This window comes from Gallus gallus, chromosome 7 (assembly GCF_016699485.2).
Source record: "Gallus gallus isolate bGalGal1 chromosome 7, bGalGal1.mat.broiler.GRCg7b, whole genome shotgun sequence".
Lineage (NCBI taxonomy): Eukaryota > Metazoa > Chordata > Aves > Galliformes > Phasianidae > Gallus > Gallus gallus.
Window position 1 is genome coordinate 28,129,281 of NC_052538.1, and position 23,918 is coordinate 28,153,198.

Consider the following 23,918-nt stretch of genomic DNA (forward strand, 5'->3'; position numbering starts at 1 on the left):
GGAGAGAGAGCAAGCTTTTCAATTGCTGAAATAATTGCCTGGGAGAAAGGTTTCTTAATCTGTTCATCCATTATTGACTCGGGCTGCACTATTTGGCTCGCTGCTTTTTATCGCCAGAAGATCACGTCCGGGAGTCTTTTGCATAACAATTTTTAAAGAGGACACATCCTTATATCAAAAGTGGACGTGACTCGAATTTTGCCGGCGTTTGTCCCGAAAATGACCCAATTCCGGTTACTGCCACTGGGCAGCAGTAACATTGCATCATTTCTCCAGGCGATAGACTTATTTCGCTCTCCTCTCTGCCCCTCTCCCTGCCCCCCTCCTCCTCCGACCCCCCTCCCCTCAAAGCAGGGCGTACTTTTAACGCTGATTATTTTGTCTCGCTGCCTTTTAGCCCCACGCACGCTGTTTTCTCTCCCTGGGAACGGCCGAGCGGAGAGGAGCGGGACCTGCTCGGGGAGCGGCGCGGCCAATTAGCGCCGAAAGTTCCCGTGCGAGGCAGAAATTGCGCCTGCAACGAAATTTCGCTGCGAGCCGCCGCGGAGAGACAGCGGTGCTGCCCCTCCCGCAGCCCCTCCCGCCGCGATTCCCTCGACGAGGATCAAAAGAGCCCCCCTCTCCCCCGCGCCCTCACATCGAAATGGTGCCGCTGCCTCCCAGCCCAACCGGTCAAGTTAATTCCGGAACAAAGGAGGACACAAACACAAAGGATCGCTCTCCCCCCGCCTTCCTCTCTCCCCGACTCCAACTTCCCCGGTGCCCGGGCCCGGCCCGGGCCGCCCCCCCGGGTCCCAGCGCCCGGCAGAGGGGGGTGGCAGAGGGGACAGCGGGGACGCGGGGCCGGTCTCTCCTCTGGGCGTTGAAAGGGGAGAAATGCTCGCACTCAGGCCCGAAAGGGTAAAAAAAAAAATAGTCTATTACGGATGGGTCGTCTCCCACCCCCGGGGCACGGAGCCCCTAAGGCAGCACCCGGGGCACGGAGGCAGCGGGGAGCATCTTCCGATGACGGCGCGACTCGGGCAAACTTCCCACGCCGGTGGCAGGGAGCCCCGCGCAGCCCCGCGGGTCGCGGTCCCGCGTGCGCCCCTACGGTGGGAGAAGAGCCCGGGGCCGCTCCCAGCCTCGAGGTGCCCCCGCCCGCGGGGCCCCGTCCCGGAGAGCGGCGGGGAGGGCGGAGGCCGGGAGGCGGCAGGCGTCGGCCCTTTGCGAAAGTATCCCCGCAGCCTTCCTTCCCCCCGAGCGGACGCGAGAGCGGAGAGCCGGGGAGGGAGAGAGCGGGAGGACGCGGAAAACGCGGTGGAAGACGGCCGCGGGTGCGAGGCTGTCGCTGGGGAAGGGTGAGAGGAAGACGCGCGCCGAAGCCGCGCCGCAAACTTTCAGCCCCCGTTCGTAACGCGCTCGGCGAGGGGACGGCGGTGCCCGACCCAAAGAGGGGAAAAGCGGCTCTCGGAGACGTCCGCCGTAACTTAGAGCCGAGCGCCGGGGCGGCAGGAAGGCGCCGGGACTGCGCGCCCGGCACGGGATCCGCTGCGCTCCTCCGCTGTGCTCCGGGGATCCCGGGAGCCGCTCTGCGGGGCCGCTCCGGGTGCTGCGAGGTAGGGGGGGGCGGCGGCCGGGGGGGGGGGTTAAGGAAGGGGCTTCGCAGCGAGCGCCTCTCTGCTCTCCTCTGCCCTTTCTGTCCTTATTTCCTTCGCCCTGACTCCTCTCTTTTCTTTTCTTTTCTTTTCTTTTCTTTTCTTTTCTTTTCTTTTCTTTTCTTTTCTTTTCTTTTCTTTTCTTTTCTTTTCTTTTCTTTTCTTTTCTTTTCTTTTCTTTTCTTTTCTTTTCTTTTCTTTTCTTTTCTTTTCTTTTCCTTTCTTTTCTTTTCCTTTCTTTTCTTTTCTCTTCCTTTCTTTTCTTTTCTCTTCCTTTCTTTTCTCTTCCTTTCTTTTCTCTTCCTTTCTTTTCTCTTCCTTTCTTTTCTCTTCCTTTCTTTTCTCTTCCTTTCTTTTACTTTCTCTACCTTTCTTTTCTCTTCTTTTTTCTCTTCTTTTCTTCTTCTCTATTCTTTGCTTTTCTCTCCTTTTCTTTCCTTTTCTTCTTCTTTATTCTTTCCTTTTCTTCTTCTCTATTCTTTCCTTTTCTTTCCTTTTCCTTTTCTTTTTTTCTTTTTTCTTTTCTTCTTCTTTTTCTTCTTTTCTTATCTTCTTTCTCTTTCCTTCTCTCTTCCCTCTCTTCTCTCCTTTTTCCCCCTTTCATTTATTTTCTTTTCTCCGTTTCCTTTTTTCTTTCCTCCTTTCTCTTTAATTATTTTTTCCTTTTTTTTTCTTTGACACTCTTCCCCCCCGTCGTCTTTTCAAGCTTTGTCCTTTTCCTCTTCCTTTTCTTTTCTTTTTTTCTTTTTTTTTCCGTTTTATTTTTCTGTTTCCCTTTTTCCTTTTTCCTCTTGTTCCTTTTTATATTTCCTCCGCCCCCTCCCCCTTTTTCTTTTTCTTTTTATTTTCCTTTTTTTTTTTTTTTCCTTGTAAGAAAAGCAACAAACCAACAACACGGCCAAGAACCAGAATCACACTTTTCTCTCCCCTCCACCCAAACTTCCACTGGCTATTTCCATCCCCAACCCCTTTGAAGAAAGAGGAGAGGACAATGACAAACAAATAAACAACCCAAATCTTGCCCTGCAGCTCCCAGCCGGGCTGCGTTGCGGCCGGGGATGCTCCCGGCGGACCCCGTCCCGAAGCCGAACACAGGGACACGGGGACGCGGCCCCGCCGGATCCCGGCTCCGTCTCGGGGCATTGGTGGCCGCGCCGCCCGCTCGGGGCTGCCCCTCTCCGGCCCTCGGCAGTGGGAGCTGCCCACCCGCACCCCCCTCCCGCTCCCCGCACGGGCAATGCGAATCCCGGAGATGGAACCCCGCTCCCCGAAAAAAAGTTTCGAGCGGGGTCGCTTCCACCACCTATTTACCAACGAATTACACCGCTATTATTGCTTTCAATGAAGACCGAATCCCCGAGCGATAATTGAATTACTCTATTGAAGGGACTGTCAGGTACAATGACGTGGTATATCCCGCGCATTTCCCAGGGTCTATAGGCTTTGGGGACCCGGAATGTATGGTCTGACCTTACAGCTCATAATAATAATGCTGCACTTGTAGCAGAAATCTATTCGCATTCACTTTTAACAAAACCGCTGGTCAGCCGGTCCCTGTAGGAAGGATGAAATCCATTGTATTGGAACAACTCATTTATGTCCTTCAGCAAAGGCCCCAATGAGATCTGATCTAGACCTGGAAATAGGATTACCACAGCGTATATTAACCACGTTCCTATACTTCCTCCTTCCTAGGAAAACAAAAAAAAAAAATGTAAAGGATTTGAATTTGGATTTGGATTTTGATTTCAATTTCGAATTGAATCCCTCGTCCTCCCGCCGGCCTTCCTCGAAAAGAAGAACAAATTGAAAGAAAGAAAGGAAAGAAAGAAGGAAAGAAGGAAAGAAAGAAGGAAAGAAGGAAAGAAGGAAAGAAGGAAAGAAAGAAGGAAAGAAGGAAAGAAGGAAGGAAAGAAGGAAAGGAGAAAGAAAATGAATCGAACGAAATGGGAGCGTTGGCACCGTCCTGTCGCCGAGGAGGCGCTGCGGACACCGTGCGGGCGCCTCCCGCACCCCGACGGCAGCGGCCCCGGAACGCACAGCGGGACGGAGCCCACACTGCAGAGCGGCCCCTCCGCCCCTTCGGTGTTCCCATCGCCACGAGTCGGAGAGGGAACTTTTCCTAACGGGGAATTATCGTGATTATTGATCATAATTATTACTATTATTTTTTTTAAGCTTCCGTCCTCCCGATGCAAACATACCAACCCGATGGCTGCAACAACTCTCTGCTGTAATATTTATCTATTTCGGTGCCGGGAAAAAAAAAAAAAGAAAAGAAAAAAAGCAAAAAAACAAACAACAAAACACCAAACCAACAACAAACACCCAGCGTGGAAATGCGCTTCGCCTTTCCCTTTAACCCCTCCTCATTGATCCCGGCGATCCCCCCACCCTTCCGCGCACGAACCCACTCGATTTATAGCGAAGCTCTGAATCCAGAGCGGCTCCAGAAGAGGAGCGCTCCGGATGGAACGATCCCTCCATACACACACGGCACTGTCTCTCCCCCCCCCTCCCCCCCCGTCCCCCTCCCAGCGCTCGGGAAGGCAAATTAAATAGTTAAAGGCTTCGATTTCTCTCTCTCTCCCTTTTGTTACCCAATTTTGGAACATTTAAGGATGGGTGTGTGTATTGTATTCAATAATAAAAGCTATAGGGCCGCCAGGACATTTATCATCCTATTACTGTAACAAATCCGGGCTCCCAATACATGAAAGGTAAAATGAATTACCGACGTTAAGCCGTCAATAAAGTCATTTCTGTAAATGGTGTCTCCGAAGGACCGCGGCATTATTCAACCGGCTTTATCAGCAGCTGGGAAATTACGGCGAGAAGCTCGCAGCGTGTAATATGGCCCTGCTTACTTTGATTAAGCGTCTTGCCAGGGAATAGTGACAGTGCTTTTGACCAGGTTTTATTCGCCGTCCTGTGATGAACGCCAAGCTGATCAGGCGGAATGAAGAGTAATTAAAACCTATAAATTATCTTTTGCAGCCCTTCTCAAGGCGTCTCTTGCAGGAGAGATAAGGCGGCGAGCCCCCATTTACGGCTCTGAAAGGGACCGCGGCTCACAAAGGCTACGTGGCTAAATGGGATATTGATAGTGTCCTAATTAGAATTTAATTAAGTACCCACGCTCGCTTTTGGGATAAAGATTTCAATTTTGCTAACTTAAATATAAATAAACCCAATTTCGGGCGAGTAAATGATACGGTGTTGTGGATGCGGGCGGGTGGGGGGGAGGGGGGTAAGGGGGGGAACGGGGGTCGCGCTCATTGCAGTGCGGACGTTGTGCGCTGCGGCGTTTTGGGGCGGTGGTGTTGGGGCGGACGAGTCGGGAGGTGCCGCGGTACGGAAAGAGCCGAGAGAGCTTCGGGGGGAGCGGAGCGCGGGGGGCCCTTCGGTCCCGTGTGCCACCCCCCGGTGTCCGTCCCCACGTCCATACATACCTATGGCACATCCGCATCGCACATATAGGACGTAAGGGCGGCGGCACGTGATGCGGCCTCCCCTCCTCTCGTCATTGTTTTTTTTCTGGGGGGGGGGGGGGGGGTGGAAATCGGCTCTTTTCGGGGCCGCCCCTTCCCGCAGGTGCCCGCAGGAGCCCCGCACGGAGCTGCGGCCGCGGGGCGCCGGGAACCGCTCTGAGCCCCCTCGGGGCCGTCGGGTGGCAGCGGAGAGAGGGCAGCAGCTGCGGCCCCGGGAGGCCGAGGGACACCAAACCCGGCCTTAGGGTTACGCATTATTCTTATTGTTTTCCCTACACGTTAGTTTTTAGGAACACAAAACGCTGATAAACCACGCACCGGTCTCCCCACCCTTCCAAAACCCCGAATTCCCGTCCCGCAGCCCCGAGGTGTTGGCTCTGAGCTGAGAGCAGAGCACCGCGGGGCGGAGGGCCGCTCTCGAAGCCCGAACCCACAGACCGACCCCGGGTAGGCGGCTTTGCATCCCCCCAAAATAATACCGATGCCGCTCAGTGTGGAGCGAGGCAGCGCGGCAGCTCCCGGTTCGCCCTTTGCTTTCCCATGATTTATCGCTATATATATATATATTTTAAATATTATTATTATTATTACTGTTTTCTAAAGGAATGAAAAACGAAAAGTTTCAACCCGAGGCCCTCTCCGTCTCTCCTTCCCCCGACACGGAAACACACAATCGAAGGGTGCGGGCTTTACTGTTTGGGGAATGGTTTACGATCTGGGGGCGCCCCAGACCTCCCAGGGCCGGGGAGCGGGGAGGGCGCTGCAGGCGGTGGGGGCGCTATAACGGGGGGCGCTATAATGGGATGTATGAGGGTGGCGCCGCGAGGGGGGCGCTGTAATAGAGGAGGACTAAGGGGGCGCTATAATGGGGCTCCTTAATGGGGCCACTCTAAGGGCGCTCTATAATGGGGGCACTCTGGAGGGGCTCTATAATCGGGGTACTATAATGGAGTTCTATAATGGGGGCACCGAAAAGGGGCTCTATAATGGGGACACTCTAAGGGGGCCCTATAACGGGGACGCTCTAAGGGGGCCCTATAACGGGGACGCTCTAAAGAAGATGCTCCGAGGGGGTTCTAGACTAGGGACGCTATAATGCAGCTTTATAACGCAGGCACTCTGAGGGGGCTCTATAATGGGGAGGGGGCTCCCACGGGCGGGCCCCCACCCCGTCGCGCCGCCACCACCGCCCCGGCCCGGCCCCACGCGGTATTTATCGCGGCGCCCCGTCGGGTTTGGCCATTGGGCGAGGAGCGGGGTGTCAGCGGCGGCGGCGGCGAACCATTGGCCGCCCCCACGTGCGGGGCCGCCTCACGTGCTTCCGGTGCGAGCGAAAAAAAAGTGTGGCCGAGGGATTTTTTTAGGGAGAGTTTGTTGCAAAGATCGGAGCTGTCAGAGATTGGCCTTTTTTTTTTTTTTTTTTTTTTTTTCCCTCCCCCCCGAAAAACATTTTGGTGGGGGGGGGACCAGAAAAAAAAAAATACAAAACCAAATAATAATAATAAGGGAGGAGGGGGGGTGGGGGGGAAGGAGGAATTATTAAAAAAAAAAAAAAAAAAAAAGGAAAACAAGAAAGAAGGCGAAGGGAAAGCAGAGCCGCGCACACCGCCGGGGAAGGGCTGCGGGGCCGCGGGCAGAGCGCGGCGGCAGCGCGGGGCCATGCGCGGCTGCTGAGGGGTTCCGCGGGGGGCGGACGCGGGGGGGGCCGCGGTGCGGCTGCACGCGGGTTTGGGTTTTTTTTTTTTTTTCCCTTTTTTTTTTTTTTTTTTTTTTTGCTGTTGGAAATATATAAGGGGAGAGGAGCCCTCGAGTGTCTCCCGGTTTTGGATCCATCCGTGCGAGGGGGAGAGAGAGGAAAAAAAAAAAAAAAAAAAAAAAAAGCTCAGCTCCGCTCCGGCCCAACAAGTGGATTTGGTGCTTTTTTTTTTTTTCGGGTTTTTTTTTTTTTTTTTTGACTCGTTTTTCCTTCTTCTTCTTCTTCTTCTTTTTTTTTTAATTTTTCTTTTTTTTTCTTTTTTTTTTTTTTTTTTTTGAGAATTTTTAACCCGCCACCCACCGCCAAAGCGGGGTGGGCGTAAAGTGGCTGTGTGTGGGGGCTGCGGGGGGGGCAAAAGGAGAAAAAAGAGGAAAAAAAAAAAAAAAAGCAGCAAGAGAACAGCGAGCGGCGGACGGCGAAGCGGCGATCTCCTCTCCGTCTCTCTCCGTGGCGGGGGCTGAGCATGGAAGAGCCGCCGGAGGGGCACGGCCACCACCGGGACGCGGCGCCGCCGGGGCCGGCGAACGGCGGAGGCGGCGGCGGAGGCGGCAGCGACGGCGACAGCGCTCCGGTGTCCCCCAGCCCCGCGCCCGCCTCCCCCGCCGCGCCCTGCCCCCTGCCCCTGCCCCGCCGCCGCCCCCCGCCGCCGCCGCCGCCCCGCACCACCAACTTCTTCATCGACAACATCCTCCGGCCGGACTTCGGCTGCAAGAAGGAGCCGCCCGCCGCCACCGGAGCTGCGACGGGAGCAGGAGGAGGAGGAGGAGGAGGCGGCCGGGAACAGCGGGACGGAGCGCAGAGCGCAGGTAGAGAGAACGTCAACCCGCTGCTGGCCCGGCCGCCCCACGCGCCCTCCTCCGCCCTCCTCTGCCCGGACTCGAACTGCGCTCCCGACGGCTCCGCGCCCGCCGGCACCGCCGCCAAAGCGAATCCCGGAACGGCCGCGGGAGCCGCGGGGGCCGCGGGGGCGGCCAAGGCGCAGGGAGACGGCGGCGAGACTCCGGCGGCCAAGTACGGGGAGCACGGCAGCCCCGCCATCCTCCTCATGGGCTCCAATAATGGAGGAGCCGTGCTCAAGCCCGACTCGCAGCAGCCGCTGGTGTGGCCCGCCTGGGTGTACTGCACGCGGTACTCCGACCGGCCGTCCTCGGGTAAGGATAGCGCGGATCCCCCCGCCCTTCCCCGTGCCCCTCTTCCCCGTGCCCCCCTCCCGTGGCTCTCAGCCCGGCGCGCGGAAGGTCCCGGTCCCGGTCCTCCTCCGAGAGCCCCGTTCGTGTCAGCGCGGCGCCGGGGCCGTGCGGAGAGCGGGGTGCCCCGGCAGTGCGTTCCTCTTCCCCGGGCAAAGTGCCGTTTTTCGGGAGGGCCGCCCCAGCCCCGTGTAGTTGGGCCGCTGGGGGCTGTTTTATGGCGAGGAGAAGGAAGAAGGGCTGCAAACGGCTGCCGGAGGGGCCGAGCCAGGAGGGTCCCCCCCGGAGCCGGGCCCGCAGTGCTTCGTTTTGCCACCGTCAGTCGCTATTTTAAATTGCAAATATATATATATGTGCGTATATGTATATATATGTTTGTATATATATATTTTTAAGGGGAGGGCGAGGAGGTGACCCCCAGTGACACCCCAGTTTCCCTCCTCCCCCACCCCCCCCAATCCCCAATGCGGTGCAATAGGGCCGGGGCCGCTCCGCCGCCGTTATTGACACTTCCATCCCCTTCAAACTCGGGAAAAGCCGATTTGATTGACTGCGGTGATGGATTGAGCGATCGAGCTGTCAGAGGCCGCGGCTCCCGGCTCTCAGGGACCGTGCACTCGAGCTTTCCTTCCCTTCCTTCCTTCCTTCCCCTTCCTCCGGGTTCGGGGAGGTATCCGCACGCCGTGCCCCGATCCCCGCCGCTCGGCTCGGCGCGGCCGCGCTCTTTGTGTGCCCGCAGCCGTCCGCGGGGCCTCTCCCAGCGCCGGGTCGGGGCGCTCCGAGCGCTGCGCGGTGCCGGGATCAGACCGCTCCCGCTGCGGGGAAGGGAACGGCCGCGTCGGGAGAGCGGCTCCGGCCTACAGCGAGGCCTCGGAGGCGGCGGCGGGCGAGGGAGTTCCGCGGCCTCGTCCCTCCGGGGCCCGCTCTCCCCGGGCCGGGTCCCCTCCGTCGGGCCACGTTCCGTCGGGGCGGGCGGCGGCGGGGCCCAGCGCAGCGGTGTGTGTTGCCCTGCCCGCAGGCCCCCGCACCAGGAAGCTGAAGAAGAAGAAGACGGAGAAGGAGGACAAACGGCCGCGCACCGCCTTCACGGCCGAGCAGCTGCAGCGGCTGAAGGCGGAGTTCCAGGCGAACCGCTACATCACGGAGCAGCGGCGGCAGAGCCTGGCCCAGGAGCTGAGCCTCAACGAGTCCCAGATCAAGATCTGGTTCCAGAACAAGCGGGCCAAGATCAAGAAGGCGACGGGCATCAAGAACGGGCTGGCGCTGCACCTCATGGCCCAGGGACTGTACAACCACTCCACCACCACGGTGCAGGACAAAGAGGAGAGCGAGTGACGGCCCCGCGCCGACAGGTGCCACGAACACAGAGCTATTGTCTATCCATAGTATAAGGACTGCGAACGAGAGGAAAAAAAAAAAAATATGAACGCTTACAAAAAAAAAAAAAAAAAAAAAAAAATCTCTATATAGCCAAACATATGACCCTGTATATATTTAATTTCAGGTAAGAAATATGTGTAGCGATCTCTATTTGCTGGACGGTTTCTCTCTCCCCTTCTCTCCCCCTCTCTCTTTTGTTCGTTTGTTGCTTTCCTTTCCTCCCCACGTCCGTCGCTCTTCGTTTTCGGTGTCCGCCTCCGCTCTTCCGTTCGATCCTTATTTGTGTGTGTGTGTGAATTTCTGTCTCCCCCCTCTCTCTCTCTCTTTATTTTTATTTTATTTTTTTTTTTCCCGAGGAAAAAAAGACAAAAAAAAAATAATAATAATAAATCTGATCCACAGACTGCGAGGCTGAACGGCCGCTCCAAGCCAAAGATTTTATTATGTTCAGAAATCTGTAGTCTGAAATAAAGTGTAGGCTGTGCTCAGCACGCGGCTGCCGCGGCTCCTTCTTTCGGCGCGTGTGTGTGTGTGGCACGGACACATCTGTGCACGCACAGCGCTGCTGCGATCCCTTTTGCTTTTTGGTGGATCAGCGCAGTGAATTTTTGAAGCGACTCTCCTCTGTTTGTTTTAAAGCACTCCGAGCTCCGATGTTTTTCTTTCGCCGGTTTTCTTTTCTTTTTTCTTCTTTCTTTTTAATTTATTATTTTCGTTCTCTATCGTTTTGTTTTATTTTTAATTCTGTTCGGGTCTTATCTTCCCGTTTTCCCTTTTTAACGAGGAACGAAGCGCTGTACGCGGGGCGGCACTCCCTCAGTCGGACTCCCGGAGCCTCTCGGAGCTCTGCTCGGAGCCGACGCGGCATCGCCCCGCAACTCCCCCGCTCCGCACACAGCGGCTGCGGGAGGATCCGTGCCGCGGCCCGCTGCCTTTGCTCGGCCGCTGGGGATGCGCGGAGCCCATTACTCCTCGCTTCGCTTTTGAGGGCTTCCGAGGGCCGGGCTGTGCCGCTCTGACGGGACGCGAGACGGGGCTGCCGCTGCTTGCGGCTCCTCTGAGCCCCCCGAGCAGTCAGGAAGTGAGAAACGGGGGAGAGCCGAGCGCGGAGCCCCAATCCCGCAACCGCTGTGTGCGCGGCTCCCCGCGGCTCCGCCGAGGCCGTGCCCGGGCCGAGTGGGGCCGGGGGCTTTAGGGTGCGCTCAGAAGGGGCTTATAGTGGGCCCGGAGTGGGCTCGGGGTGGGCTTAAGAGTGGGCGAAAGGCAGCACCCAGCACCTAGAGGCAAGCGTGCGGCCCCTCGGCCTCACCCCGTCGGAGGTTTTAGGGGCTTTTCCATAAGGCGAAGGGGAAGGGAGAGCGAGAAACGGCCTCTGGGATTTTTGTTTGATTTTTTTTTTTAAAAACTATTTTATAAAAAAAAATAATTGCTATTATTATTATTATTTCCTTTTTAAACCATCTCTGCTCAGCGCCGCCGTCCCGCAGCGTGCTGTCACGGAGGTCGGCTGGAGGCACAGGCAGGGGTTGCCCTGCCCGGACAACTCCCCCCACCCCCCACCCCGTTGCACCCCACCCCCCGGATCCCACCCCATAATATCCCACCCCGCCGAGGTCCCCGCTCCTCTCTGCAGGCCCAGGGGAAGGTTCGGAGGATTTGTAGAAATGTTGCACAGCGCCATCTAAAGTTCTTCACTCTTTTCTCCCTTTCCCTTTTCTCGATGAAACTGAAGCATAAACTTAATTTTTCTGCACCGAGCAAAGGGAAGAGCCCTCCTCAGCACGGGCCGGGCTGGGGGCACTTCCAGAGCCGGGTGACCGCGCTCCCCACTCGCTGCCGTCGGGGAGAGGGGGGGATGCGGAGAAGTCGCCTTCCCCCATCCCAGCCCCGATTTAAATTCAGATCTCTGTCTCCGTCCTCCTTCCCGCACTTCCCCGGAGCTGCAGAGACCAAAACGCCAACTTCTCCTTAAAAAGCGGCCGCCGGCCCTCCCAGAGGATCTCCACCAGTTACGGCCGTCGGATACTTCGGTGCGGCCGCAGAGCAGACGGGGCACCCGCACGGCGTGATTTCCCCGCCCAGAACGCGAATGACATTTAGGTGACATTAAGGTGACATTAAGGCTAGGGGTTCCCGGCCTCCCCCTGCCCCCACCCCGCCTACCTGCTGCCTCCTGGGCGCGGGGTCGGTGCTAGACCAAGCTCGGCAGAGCCGGACCAGGCAGGGATAAGGACAGCGGGGGAATATAGAGCAGATTAAGGGGAGCCTAAGGAGGATTATTTAAGCAAATCGGGCTTGCTAGGGTAATTATGCAGTTAGGATTTCTCTGCGAGCGTTCGCCGAGCGAAGCGGACAAGGGGATCGGGTCCGGCCTCGCTGGGGACAGGTGTACCCCGGGTGAGGCAGGGGCAGAGCCACGTGTGCCATCCCCAACCCCACAGAGGGCAGCGGAGCGGTGAGCGAGGCCGCCCCTTTCCCCGCGTCGGATGGGTCCGGCTGTGGCATAGAGCTGCGGTCAGAGAGCACCCCCTGCATCGGGGCCGGACGAGGCGGACAGAGCGACGTGCGAGCGGTAAAGCCCCGGAGGAAAACCCATCGGAAATGATGGTCAGCTCCCCTCCAACACCCGCTCCCCGGAGGTAGCAGCAGGAGAACCCCCCCACCTCCCCCCGCCACTCCCTACCCGCGTCAGGCCCCACAGCGGCCCCGTTTCTCTCCGCTCCCAGGGCCCCGTGGCCGCCCCCGTCCCTCCCGCCTGCCCCCGTCCCGCCGTCGGGGCGGCCCCGCGCCCGGCTGCTTTGCATATGCAAATGAGGCACGGGGGAGGGAGGCCACGTGCGGTTCCCCCCGTCGGTCCCCTCGGGCCGGGCCGCAGATCCCACTGCCTCCTGTCACGGAGCTTGTTCCTTTGTGCCGCCTTTCGAGGAATCAAAGCAGACACGGTTGTGACACGTAGCCCGGCGGGTCAGAGGTCAGCTTTCACAATCCCAATTACAATGATTTCTAATGATGTTTATCTTGAGGGCTCCGACGGCCGCGAGCTTTACAAGAGGGCTCCTCTCTCCTCCCCGCCGCTCTCAGGGCTGCGGGCGCGGCGCTGCCCGGCTCCGCGTTCCCTCCGTCGAAGGGCGCAGCGGCTGCGGGGCGGCTCGGGAGGGTCCCCCCGCGGGTCCCGGGACGATGAGAGCGGAGCTCCCGGTGTTGTACAGTGAACGTTAACACGCGCTGCACCTCTCCCTCCCCGTCGAGTCAGGTCCGAAGCGGCGCTAACTGCGCCCGAGCGGAGGTAGGAGCTCTGCTCGCCGAACCGGCGCTCACGTTTGGCTGTCCGGAGCCGCTAGAAGGTGGGGGTGGTGGGGCTGCAGGGACCCCCCAGGGCCGTGAGGTCTCGAATTGGGCGGTGGGGGGCAGAGGCGGCTCCCGTCGGGGCTGCGGCATCTCGGGGGTGACAGCGGTTCGATCCCTTTTCATTCCGTCTTACAACAACTAAACTGCGAGCGGACCGAAACGCGGCTCCACCGCTCCCGGTTCGATCTCAAACCGTTCGGGGAAAGCTTTGCCGGGCGGCAAAGGGGTGAAATTCGGAGCAAACAGTGGAGAGCTGTGAGTCGGGAAAACAAATCCGTAACTTTTTACCGTCTGCCGGGTGCGGGGCACGGAGCGGCCTCGGGCGGCGCGTTGGGTGCACCTCTGTGCTCCTCATCCAATGCCTTAGAGAGATTTAAGGTGAATGTGGACGGGGTAACGCGGCTGTGCCCTACGGGGGTGGTGGTGGTGATTCGGGAATCGGGCTGTGCTGCGCACTGCAGTCCTTTGCTCCGGGATCTGATCCGTACTGCACCAGGTGAGCAACCCCCGCACGAAGCAGAGCTCCGGTCGGTTTGTGTACGGTCACCGTCCGCTCGGAGGGAACGGGGATCCGCAGAAAACTTGCTTCCCTGCGTCACCGCGGAGCCGTCGGGGAGGGGTGGGAGGGGTGGTTTGGAGGGACGGGGCTGCCGGGGCGAGCAGGGCCACGAGCACATTTCGCCTTTGTCTTAGTTTAGTCCAACTTTTGTTTATTTGTTTATTCATTTTCTCATCCGCGCTCGGGCTGTTCGGAGCGCAGCGGGCAGCAGCAGCAGCACAACAACCCTGGAGCGGGGCGGGGGGGGAGGAGGGGGGCGGCCGCATCCCGGTGCCCCTCGGAGCGCTTTCCCGATGTGCGGGACGAGACCGCGCCGGGCTGTGCTCGGCTTCTCCCCAGGAGAGCACTACAGGGACGCGGGGAGCTGCGGCGTTAACGGGGCAGATCCCTTGGTCCTTTTTCTCTCTCCTTTTTCCCTCTTCCCCCCGCCTTTTAACCATAACCATTTCCCCTCCGTTGTGAAAAGAGCACGGGAAGGAACTGCCATTAACTTCGAGACCAGCCCTGGTTTTCTTGTTTCCTTCTTTTTTTTCCCCCTCTCACCGGAGAACAATACCCGTCTTATCTCCCCCCGAATATATAAATCATAATTGCCCGACAGTTCCCCATTGCAATAAACTTGACCAGCTCTTCCAACGATTAGTTCCGCGTTCTCCCCGCTCTGGTAAAAGTCTTGTTAAACGTGATTAATGTTAAAATAGGCTACTTCTGAACGTACTTTCCAAGATCTTCATCGGGAAAGTGCGTGTATTTGAACTTCTTAAGGAGACGAATCCATGACGAAAGAGGACGGCTGGTAGCAGATAAGAGAGGAGATAGCACTGCGTTTTTGGGTACCAAATGAAATGCTGATTACTCCCCTGCAATGAACAGGGACACCTGCAGGTAGATCAGGTTGCTCAGAGCCCCATTCAGCCTGACCTTGGATGTCTCCAGGGATGGAGCATCCATCTCTTATGGATGGGGAACTACAAGGGAAGAGCAGAGCAGAAGAGCCAAGCCCCAGCATGCAAATAGCACAGCAGACATCCCCTCTGGGTTGGAACCATGGTAGACCTCATCACGTCTGAGAATCTTTAACTGGATTGGAAAAATGATCAGTCGCTTTGATTTTTTTGGGGTGGTTCCATGGAGTGGGCTGAGCTTTGCTTGGAATCTCCCCCATGTTCCTGGGTCACTGAGCCATGGTGGGAGCTCATATGGGCAAACCAAGCAGCACTGAGCTCACTCTCCACACGTGCTGTGAATCAGGGTGAGGCCCTGGGGTGGGCAGGGCGCTTCCCACCCATTGCTGCAGAGCAGAGCACAGAGAGCTTCACCTGACCTGGGCTGAGCCCCACCTCCACACCAGCAGAGAGCACCGAGGAAGTCTTCATCCATTTCCAGCAGCACCCATTGCACAGGATATATGTATATATGGCACAGTGCTGCCCAGGTACTGCCCCATCTCCCTCCAGTTTGTACTGCTGGAGCACGTATGGATTTCACAGCACGGGGTCATGACATGGAGCAGTGGGTGAGCTAAGTGTCGCAGCGGCAGCCAGGGCAGTTCACATGCAGCCTTTACTTCTGTAGGTCCTTTTACACACCCACTCACATATTTAAAGTGGATTTCTGGATTAATTTAAGGTTGTTTTGGGTTCTTTCTCTTAAGTGAAAACACACGAGAGCTATGTGTTCTTGTGGAAATGAGCGTAAATATGGATCTGTTTCTGCAGTGGTTTAACATGCAGCTGAGTTTACCTCAGAACACGGCTGTTGTAGGATGTATCATATAAATATATATGGAGTTACATTTTAGATACTGATCGTGTCCTCCATAGATAATAATACCAGCTGGGGTTATTGCAGGTTCTGTGATGTAGCTGTTTCATATTTGACTTCTTAAAATATGTTTCACTTACTTGTAGACCACACAGGCTCTACCAGGGCCACCTGGTATCTATTAGATCGCTTCAGCCCATGAAACGAAGCTAATCTGATAGCAGTGGAGAAGCTGGGAGCTCTGCCATGGCTTTCAGTGGCAGCAGGATGGGGCTTGGGAGGCTGAGCTGTGAAAACACAGCTCCGTATGACTGTGTTCACATCGAGGAGCAAAACCCCACATGTATGTGGCTGAACATGAATGAGGTCATTAGTGCTATTACCACATATTAGAGTCTCAGTCCTGCTGATGGTTTTCTTGTTTAAGGACTCCTTTCTTTCAGCTTTTTCCTGCTCCAGCAGTAAGAATTCCCAGAATCAAAGTTACCCATGCCTGTGCCCTTGGGTTCCATAGGAATTCCACATGTATGAAGCTGACAGTAAAGCAGGACTTCAGAATCTGCTTCCGAGCAGCTTAAAAGCTTAGACAATCACTTAATTATGACAGAGTGTGCTTACATGGAGAAATTGAGCACCTCAAATAAATACAGCTGTTCTCTGTGCACAGAACACAGACGGACTTGCAGACAACTCCTTGAGTCACCCAGCCCGGCCCCCGGTATCAAGCAGAGCAAAGGTTGTGCTAACCCAGCCCGAAACCTCTCGCTCTGATCTGGTGCATCTCTGATGCTGTGCTTTCCTTATCCCAGTGGCTGGCTGTTGTGCTTGCAGGGAGAAGTGATCAGCCCGAGCACTGCGGCTCTTTTTGTGTTGCTGTTTCTGCACAGGTTCTGCCCTCTACAATGGGACCCAGGCACAGTTTGACATGTTGCTGAGCTTACGAAAAAGTCGTGAAGTAGCCACAAATTCACATAGCAATTCGCAGGAGTTATGTGAGCATTTCAGACAACGCCAGAAGGGAGAAAATGTATAAAGGCAGAGCGTAGAGCCGCCCCAATGTTTGGAACCCCACAGCTCCAAGGAGTACAGTGTGGCCCCGAGCAGCACACCCTGCACTCCAGCATTCCCAGCACACCGTAACAAAGGGCAGAAATGGGGGCAGGTCATGTCCAGTGCACCCAGCGCACTGCCGTGCTGCAGGCTCAGTGCTTTGCTTCTCACTGGTGCAGGATTGGACTCCCTGCGTGTTGCTTTCCCTTTATCCTCTCCTCCTTTTCTTTCTTTTCTCCTTTTCTTGCAGTCTTCAGCATCAGCCCCACAGTGCATCTTTGCTGCCTTTTTGCCATCTCACACGTTCCTGTCTAAAGCACATCGATGTACCTAGGCTGGGGGGCTTGCAATGTTACCAAAAGGGACGTTGCAGGAGGAAAGTTTAAAACCATGGGGCCCAATCCTGAACTCAATCAGAGCTGCTGCTTCGGTGGGAGCAGCCCTTGTGCTGCATGCACAGGAGCTCCGAAGTTAAAAGGCGGCTGTTCAAAAGGCTGCTTTGTTTCTTGCTTGTACCGCGAGTTTCTCATGTAAAGTCCTATATATTCCTCCACAATAAATACATGAAACAGTTAATCCAATGTTATATTGTTTGGTAATATTTTACTTGCAAATGACCGTCGTTTCTTCCCTGCTCTGTTTGTTCTTCTGAATGTCTGTTTTACATTCTGGAAATGGAAGAGCCATTCTTTTAGTGCCCGTTGCTTTCTGATGATAATCGCTATCTCTGTGCCTCGCAGCCGGTCTATACTTTCGATCAGTAAATATTGAACCACGATGGCGAGGAAGGGCTGAGCTATGATACGGCCAAAACAAGCAAATAAAAACGGGCCCACTTTCCTTTTTCGTTGTTACATTTCTATTATTTTCTGGATGTTCCTTCCTTACGGGCTATGTCCTCCCATAGGCAGGACAGGGGCACGGTGGCTGTCCCCATGGATGGCAATGCAGGGACAAGGGTTGGTGGCTGTACCGTGTTTGGGGCTGTAGGGGAGCCAGGACACAGTGCTGGGGCTTGGTGCTGTGGTAAATCCCTTTCTGCTGATGCCCAGTTGCAGCGACAACCATGGGGCCAAACCCCCAGCCTTCGCCCAGGCAAAACACCGTTGACTTGAATGGGTGTTTGTAGGGAGATTTGGGGGAAGTCGATGTGGACTTTTGTCTGTGTGAGGACTGAAGGATTTGGTCTACAGTCTTTTACAGTAGGAGGTTCATCAACATGCGGGAAATTCCCACACCCCGTACAGGGCCCCTTTGTACCTCTGTTAGGCAGAAACTCCTGATAAATCGCTGCGTCCTCTGCTCAAAGCTGGGGGTGGGAGAGGAACTGAAGAAACTCCGCATCGGCTAACAGCCTCTTCCCAGGAAAAACTCTCACAAAGCACAACCTGGGTTGCCCAGCAGATCCAGGCAGCAGAAGGGGCCGTGTCCATCCACGTGCTGGAGCCCACTGGCATCGTACTCTGAGGTCACCAAAATTATACGATCCCTTTAAAGCTGCTCTGTGCAACTTGAGGGACACTCAGTTATGCAGGGCACTTGCTTGAGAGCGTCAATTAGGATCTCTTTGGGCACAATCGTTTTTTAGAGATCCGCTTGACATCAGTGCCCTGTTGGAGTTTGTTGGAGAGTCTGCTGCTGTCCAGGTGTCAGAATGAAGCATTTGTTTTTGAGATGCCCTATAAACCCGTCAGTGCAGGGCAGCCAGCTGGGTGCCTGGCCGTGGTTGGCCACGTTGGGAAGGGTCCAAATGTTGCAGAGAGCTGCAGTGCTCACCGCACGGTATCAGAAATGCAATCATTCGGCAGCAGGATGTATTGATAGAGACACCACCTTATAAATAATCCATTCCTACTCTGGTGGTGGGAGATGCTGGAAGTAATATTCTCTACCTTGGAAAGGTGTCATTCAAGAACTGGTTGGGGATTCGATGCCAGCCTGGTGTCACAGCTACGAGAGGCAATAACCAGTCCAAATAGAGCATTAACCCTCAGCCTTATCGCTCACGGACCCATTATGCCTTCCTATAATTTACCAATAAATATCCAGATGAACTAAACAGTACAGAAAATGTAAAGGTGGTAAACATGCTCTCTGCTGAATTATTCTGTGCTAGGAAAGTGGCTGGTGGCAGAACTGAATTATTTAATGTTATTTTCCTGTATCACGTAGGCGAAGTATAAGCTTCATTTTTGGATTATGATTTGTATTATGAAATGCTTATCAAGTGTTTTCCAAAGATTAGTTTAGTTTTAATTAAATAAACCTTTCTCAGGAGAAAGCTCCCAACTACTCTTCGTACCCAGAGGCGACCGTACTTGTTGTTTTTAATTATTTTTCACTGTTACCCAAACTGCTTTGGGTACTCCTGCCCAATTAAATCAAAGACACGGGCTTCTTATACACAATATGTTTAATATTTAATTTTAATCAAATTAATTAAATTGTTTATTTAATTTTATGTGCATTATTGTGCGTGGAGCAATGCAAAATTTATGATAGGAAGAATTTGTGGGAGCTTTCAAACAAGCTAATTACCGAGGTAAAAAGAGACTTCTGCTGTCTGCCCAGGGAGAAGGCATTCGACCGTAAGGAAATAACCAAACAGACGTTGTTTGGATGAAACAAGAGGTGGTTGCGCAGCATTAAGAACTATTTGTTTTACCGTATTTTGTCTTGTAACCATCACTTGATTGTCTGTAACAGATCTGACAACAGTCTGCTTCTACCACCGGTGCAGGCAGGTGCCCAGGTGTTTAGCAGGGCCAGTAAACCTAACGCTGCAATACAAATGGATGAGGAATATTGAAACCCAGCAGCTCGCGTGCCACAGATGTACGTTGTTGGTCACACCCGGAGCCTTTTTCCTCCCACTGCATCCATTTATCCCACAGGTAATCTTTATGAGAGCTGCTGCTGTTCACTGAAAAGAGCAGAGAACAGTCAACAGGCTTCATTCTTATTTCAAACTAAGTGTGGTTTTGGGTGGATTATGTTTTGCGGTAGATATTTTTTGAAGGAGGTAATCTTTTTCACCCAAAGTGGGAGGCACGATTTTCTCACCTGGCGGTCCGTTGTTCCAGGGAGTACCATTGCATCACCTCCATTCTCACTATTTCTGGAGGAAGTTAATAGCCAAGAAAAAGCAGAATTATTTTTTATGATTTGCCTGACGTTAGCCTGCAGTCTGTGCAGGAACACAGCCCCAGAGCCGCTGTACCCAGTAGGGCTGTGCTGTAGGCAATGATGGGTTTAGAACAGGTCCTTGGGGTTGATTTCTTCACCCCAGAGGAGGCAAAAGCCAATGCTGCACCCGGCTGTACTCATGGGAAAAGCATGGGGAAATGTTTTGGCTCTGCTGGGCTTTGTTTTGGCATTGCTGGGAGTTGTTTTTCCACGGAAAGGCAAAAGGAGCTAGGAGGATTCCCAACCAGTGTGAAGCAGTGATGGGCACTGTCCCTTTTCCCTCTGCAAGGGTTAAAAACGACTTCACAGTAAAACATAACTTCTCTGAGCATTGTGACAATTAAAACAAATGTAAATAAATGCATTTGTGGGAATAATTTGTAGAATAATTAACAGCTCCTGGGCCCAAGAGCAGAATGGCTAAAAACAATCTTCCTTGAACGTCAGAGACATTCATAGAGCAATAGTTTTATTTCAGCAGATTAAATAGTATCATAAAAGTAGCTGATGATGCAGTAAATTAAAAATCAGACTGGGGCCGATTTTACAGCAGCTTTTTTTTTGGTCTAATACAATTACCCATTTCTGGCTAAACATTAGTTTTAAATCAACAGCGTTTGTCACAAAGAATTTTCCCTTGAAACTGTGAGAAGAATTTGAAACAAGAGCAATATTACCAGATACAGAAATCCTGGAGAGATCTTAATACTGAGGGAGCACACGCTGGAATGGCTCCTTGGTATGCAATGCTTTCCCTACTGCTGTGCCTGCATGGGCAGAGCATTCCCTGCACACCATACCTCAAGTACCTGCAGACCCTGCCAGGCACATCCTCTCCAGTTCGTAGAGATACTCCATCAGCTCAGCTTGTTTATACCTAAAAGAGGAAAGAACAAGCAATGAGGATGGGACTGAGCCAAGAAGGGGCTCGCTGTTGGCTGGCCACAGAGCCTTGTCCATCCTTCTCCTTCCTTGGGAACTTGTGAAAAGACACTGGAAAAAAGAACAAGTGAGTCAAGCCGATGGGTTATGGTAGAGAACAGACACCTCAAGGTAAGAATGAATGGGTGTGCCAGCAACCAAGACACGCACAGCCTGCCCTGAGTGCTTGCAATAAAGCGGGCAGAAGCTCGGAAATAAGGTGTAAGGTGTAAATCAGGGCAGGCAACCTGTAAGGGAGAAGTGGCTGTATGATTTACAGGGTAAATTATTGGCTTCACTAGATTTCATTATCTTCACCAAACTGTTCTTTATATTTCAGCATGTTTATATTTTATTCAGAGAGTTTTTCTGGGAAGGAGGCTGAGCACGCATGCTGTCACCATTTCCTCCGATGCGTGCAGGGTTCCCGGAGATATTTATAAAGGCAAACTTTGACTTTTATAGGCAGGGCAAGATTATTTTCCCTAGCTAAATATATGTTTTAGTAAGTGTGCTAGAGGTACTTTAATAAATGTGAGTGCTATCCGATGAACTTACCGCAACAGCTGCTGCGTGTCCATGCTGGCATGCTGCTTTAAGATTGATGGTGGAGGACTGGTAGGAGACCCTATCTCAGCACCCTCAGCTTCCCCAGCACAGTGAATACATGCCCACAGCACCACCTGTGCTTTCTGCTTTGGTTTTGTCTGTTTCTGGCCTGTGAACCCCAGAACTCTGTGAGAAGTGTTTTTGGCTGATCCCGCTGTTGTTACTTGTGGGGTGATGGGAAAAGGCACATGGGGTGAGTTTTCACCATGTTCATCACTTGGGTAGAGACCTCACCAAAAAAAGAGGCAAACAGAAGGGGAAGTGCAAGGCTGGAGGTTTTGTCAGCAAAAAGCTGAGTCCTCAGCTTACGGAAAGGACAACCTGCCCCTTCCTGCTGGTCACTTCCATCAACATGTGCTGATGTATATGTAATTTCTATTTAATCCAGCACTAGTTCTTTTCCTTCCCCTTGTCCATGTTATCAGCTGTGGCATTACCCAACTTCACCTGTCCTTTCTGCAAGATGTGTTCTCAGGCTCTCCTGTGTCTGCAGCTTCACTCTCATAGCCATGGTTGTAGGAAGGGGCATCTTAGAATCATAGAACCATACAATAGTTTGAGTTGGAAGGGACCTTTAACTGCAGCCTGGTCCAACTCCCCTGCAATGAACAGGGACACCTACAGCTCTATCAGGTGCTCAGAGCCCCGTCCTGCCTGACCTCGAATGGTTCCAAGGACATGGCATTCACCACCTCTCTGGGCAACCTCTTCTTCTTGTGCATCAGCTGACAGGAGCAACTTCCAAACCTGTGCCCCAGGTTCCATGGCACCCAGCATCTGAGTCAGCACTGCAGGTCTTAAGGAAGGGTAATCTTGACCTGATGGAGCAGAAACACTCCATGGTGTTTTTCAGATCCACCACGCCAGCACCAGCTCCAGCATGGCCACCCTAAGCCTTGATGGCAAGACTGTATGCCGTGCCACATACTGTGCATGCAATCTACACTGCTTTTTAATAGGAAAAGAAACCTTACTTATATTGTTTTAATAGAGGAATCTATTTGCTTGGTGTCTTTTTAAAGCAAATAAATTTTAAGGCTGGATTAGAATAGCACTTCTGCACTTGAATTCACAGTGAATTTACAGTGGCAACAAAGCTTTCCCTTCTGGCTCTGTACTGGTTTGTCCAGCAGATAATCTTCATCAAAGGCATTTCAGAGCATTTCACAGTGTGTTTATCATTACGGCTGCGAGATGAATTAGAGCAACCTGAGTGTTCCCACTTTATGATCGTGGAGCTGAGGAAAAGAGAGCCAAATGATCTGCATAGAGTTGTACAAGGAGTCTGTTACAGAGCAAGGCTCTGCCCTGGGGCTTTCCTGCAAGACATGCTGAAGACTCAGTTTCATAAGTGGGACATTTTGGTATGCAAAGCAACTAGGGTAGATTTTGGATGAATGTAAAAACACTCATAGAAGAAAAAAACAGAAAAAAATAGAAACACTCATAAGAGAAGTAGAGACTGAGATGAGCCTAAAAAGTGGGGAAATTGATTGGTGAGGAGGGAGGCTGTTGATGAACTTCTTCCTTATGGGTCCCTTCCAGCTCAGGATATTCTATGATTCTGCATACTTAGCCATCTGAGACATGTTCTTTATATTCCCTGTAATGCATAAGATTTAGACTATAAGCAGAAGTCTTGCACACCAGGTTTAAGTCTAGAAGCAATTCTGTTTTGTTCGCAGTGGTGTTATTAAGCTCTTGCAGGAGGGGCTTACGGCTGATGTGCTGACAGGCTTAATTTCAGGAGCAATGTGATTAGGGCAATGGGAACAGCAGTGCTATGCCAGCCCTTGCCTCTACTGGCTGTGATGTTGAGGCAAAAACAAAGCCAAGCCCAACAAACAAACTTTCCCCATCTGCAGACAACTTTTGCTTTTTGAGGCATGCACCAGAGGAACCACGATGCCAAGCCAGTTCTAAACCGGTGGAGGTCTGCGTGTGCTTTTGCTAATATTTATTTTATGACACATTATAACTACTGTGTGTTGCTGTTGCTAGGACCCCTTGGGAAATAAAACTGGAGAATGCAGTGGTGAAAGCCAAGAGGCCACAACTTTATTAAATATGATGCAAACAGCGCACGTAGGAGCTCTCCGTCCTGGCTGAGGGTGGGCAGAAGTGGGGTTGGGTCCTTCACTCTTGCTAAGAGAGGAAAACTCAAATGTAATGAGTTTCCGCAGCCTGAGTTCCAACCTTGTTAAAGTGCCATTTCCTTCTCCTTGTAGATCCATACCTGCTCTGGTCCTTTCCCAAATATTAATCATTTATCTGCTGGGACCATGCTCATTTTCCATTTTGTTCTACCAGCATTTTTAAGGGACTGAATAATTGCTCTCTGGAAGCAATTATAAATCTGCTTAACTCTTTCCTTTCACGTCTTCTCTTCCAGTCACATTGCTTTGCCTTGGTTTTAAGGGACACGTCAGGCTGATCCCTCATTCTCTCATTATCTGATGGATCTTAGAGCTTGTATAGAAAAAAATAAAATAAAATAAAGAGGAAAGAAGATTTTGAAATCAGTGTTTTGGATTTTTTTTTAGCTTCTATGAGAGATTAGAGTGAACAGTGTGAAGCAAACGCAAAGTGTGTGCAGGGACTCAGTGGTTGGCCTGGTGGCCTCTTATTGATGCTCATTTCTAGATAGGGTCCAATAGCTCTCCGTAGAGGATACATTCATCTCTTTCCTTTTTCTTTTCTTTTTTCCTTTTTAATCTACTACATAAGGGAATAGAGCTGTGTACCTTTTCTAACATAGTGGATATTCCTTTCAAATCCACTTGTGGGAAATGCCTATTTCTTCAAGAGTCTCAGTTACAAGAGGATGAGTCACAGAATTCCTGTTTGAATAAAATACATGGCCAGAACAAAGTCCTAGCCTCCATCCTCCTGCCTTTAATTTCTACCCCTAATATAGACATACTTTCCCCAAAGTTCCAAGAGAAGAGCAACATGAAAGATGATTTGGAAGCAGAGCGCTTCATCAGAGTGATGCCAGTAATGTGGCAAAGCCACGTGCTGATTGTAAAT

General features: G+C 52.9%; 3 protein-coding genes across 3 annotated transcripts in view; all 3 read left to right on the forward strand.

Annotated features, from left to right (window-relative positions):
* Positions 1-482: 482 nt before the first annotated feature.
* Positions 483-3,422, forward strand: LOC107053870 (translation initiation factor IF-2-like). Its single transcript, XM_015289943.4, has 2 exons — positions 483-1,598; positions 3,333-3,422. The coding sequence occupies exons 1-2, from the start codon at positions 927-929 to the stop codon at positions 3,381-3,383; spliced, it is 723 nt and encodes a 240-aa protein (XP_015145429.2). The 5' UTR covers positions 483-926; the 3' UTR covers positions 3,384-3,422.
* Positions 3,423-6,840: 3,418 nt separating this feature from the next.
* EN1 (engrailed homeobox 1) lies at positions 6,841-9,939 on the forward strand. Its single transcript, NM_001396998.1, has 2 exons — positions 6,841-8,035; positions 9,090-9,939. Exons 1-2 carry the CDS (start codon positions 7,348-7,350, stop codon positions 9,404-9,406), a joined length of 1,005 nt encoding a protein of 334 aa, NP_001383927.1. The 5' UTR covers positions 6,841-7,347; the 3' UTR covers positions 9,407-9,939.
* A 2,508-nt stretch (positions 9,940-12,447) lies between these two features.
* The window catches only part of LOC124418118, a 45,081-nt gene continuing 33,610 nt past the window's right edge, over positions 12,448-23,918 (forward strand). The window contains exons 1-2 of the mRNA XM_046943931.1: positions 12,448-12,654; positions 12,863-13,295. Of these exons, the coding sequence (XP_046799887.1) occupies positions 12,448-12,654; positions 12,863-13,295 (640 nt within the window). The remainder of the gene's footprint in view (positions 12,655-12,862; positions 13,296-23,918) is intronic.

What these genes read in the sequence shown, in the direction of transcription:
- LOC107053870 (XM_015289943.4), top strand. Translation starts at nt 927, where the DNA reads ATGGGTCGTCTCCCACCCCCGGGGCACGGAGCCCCTAAGGCAGCACCC. An exon ending in GCCGCTCCGGGTGCTGCGAG is followed by an intron (nt 1,599 to 3,332) that starts GTAGGGGGGGGC and finishes CCTCCTTCCTAG; the next exon opens with GAAAACAAAAAAAAAAAATG.
- EN1 (NM_001396998.1), top strand. Translation starts at nt 7,348, where the DNA reads ATGGAAGAGCCGCCGGAGGGGCACGGCCACCACCGGGACGCGGCGCCG. An exon ending in CTCCGACCGGCCGTCCTCGG is followed by an intron (nt 8,036 to 9,089) that starts GTAAGGATAGCG and finishes CCCTGCCCGCAG; the next exon opens with GCCCCCGCACCAGGAAGCTG.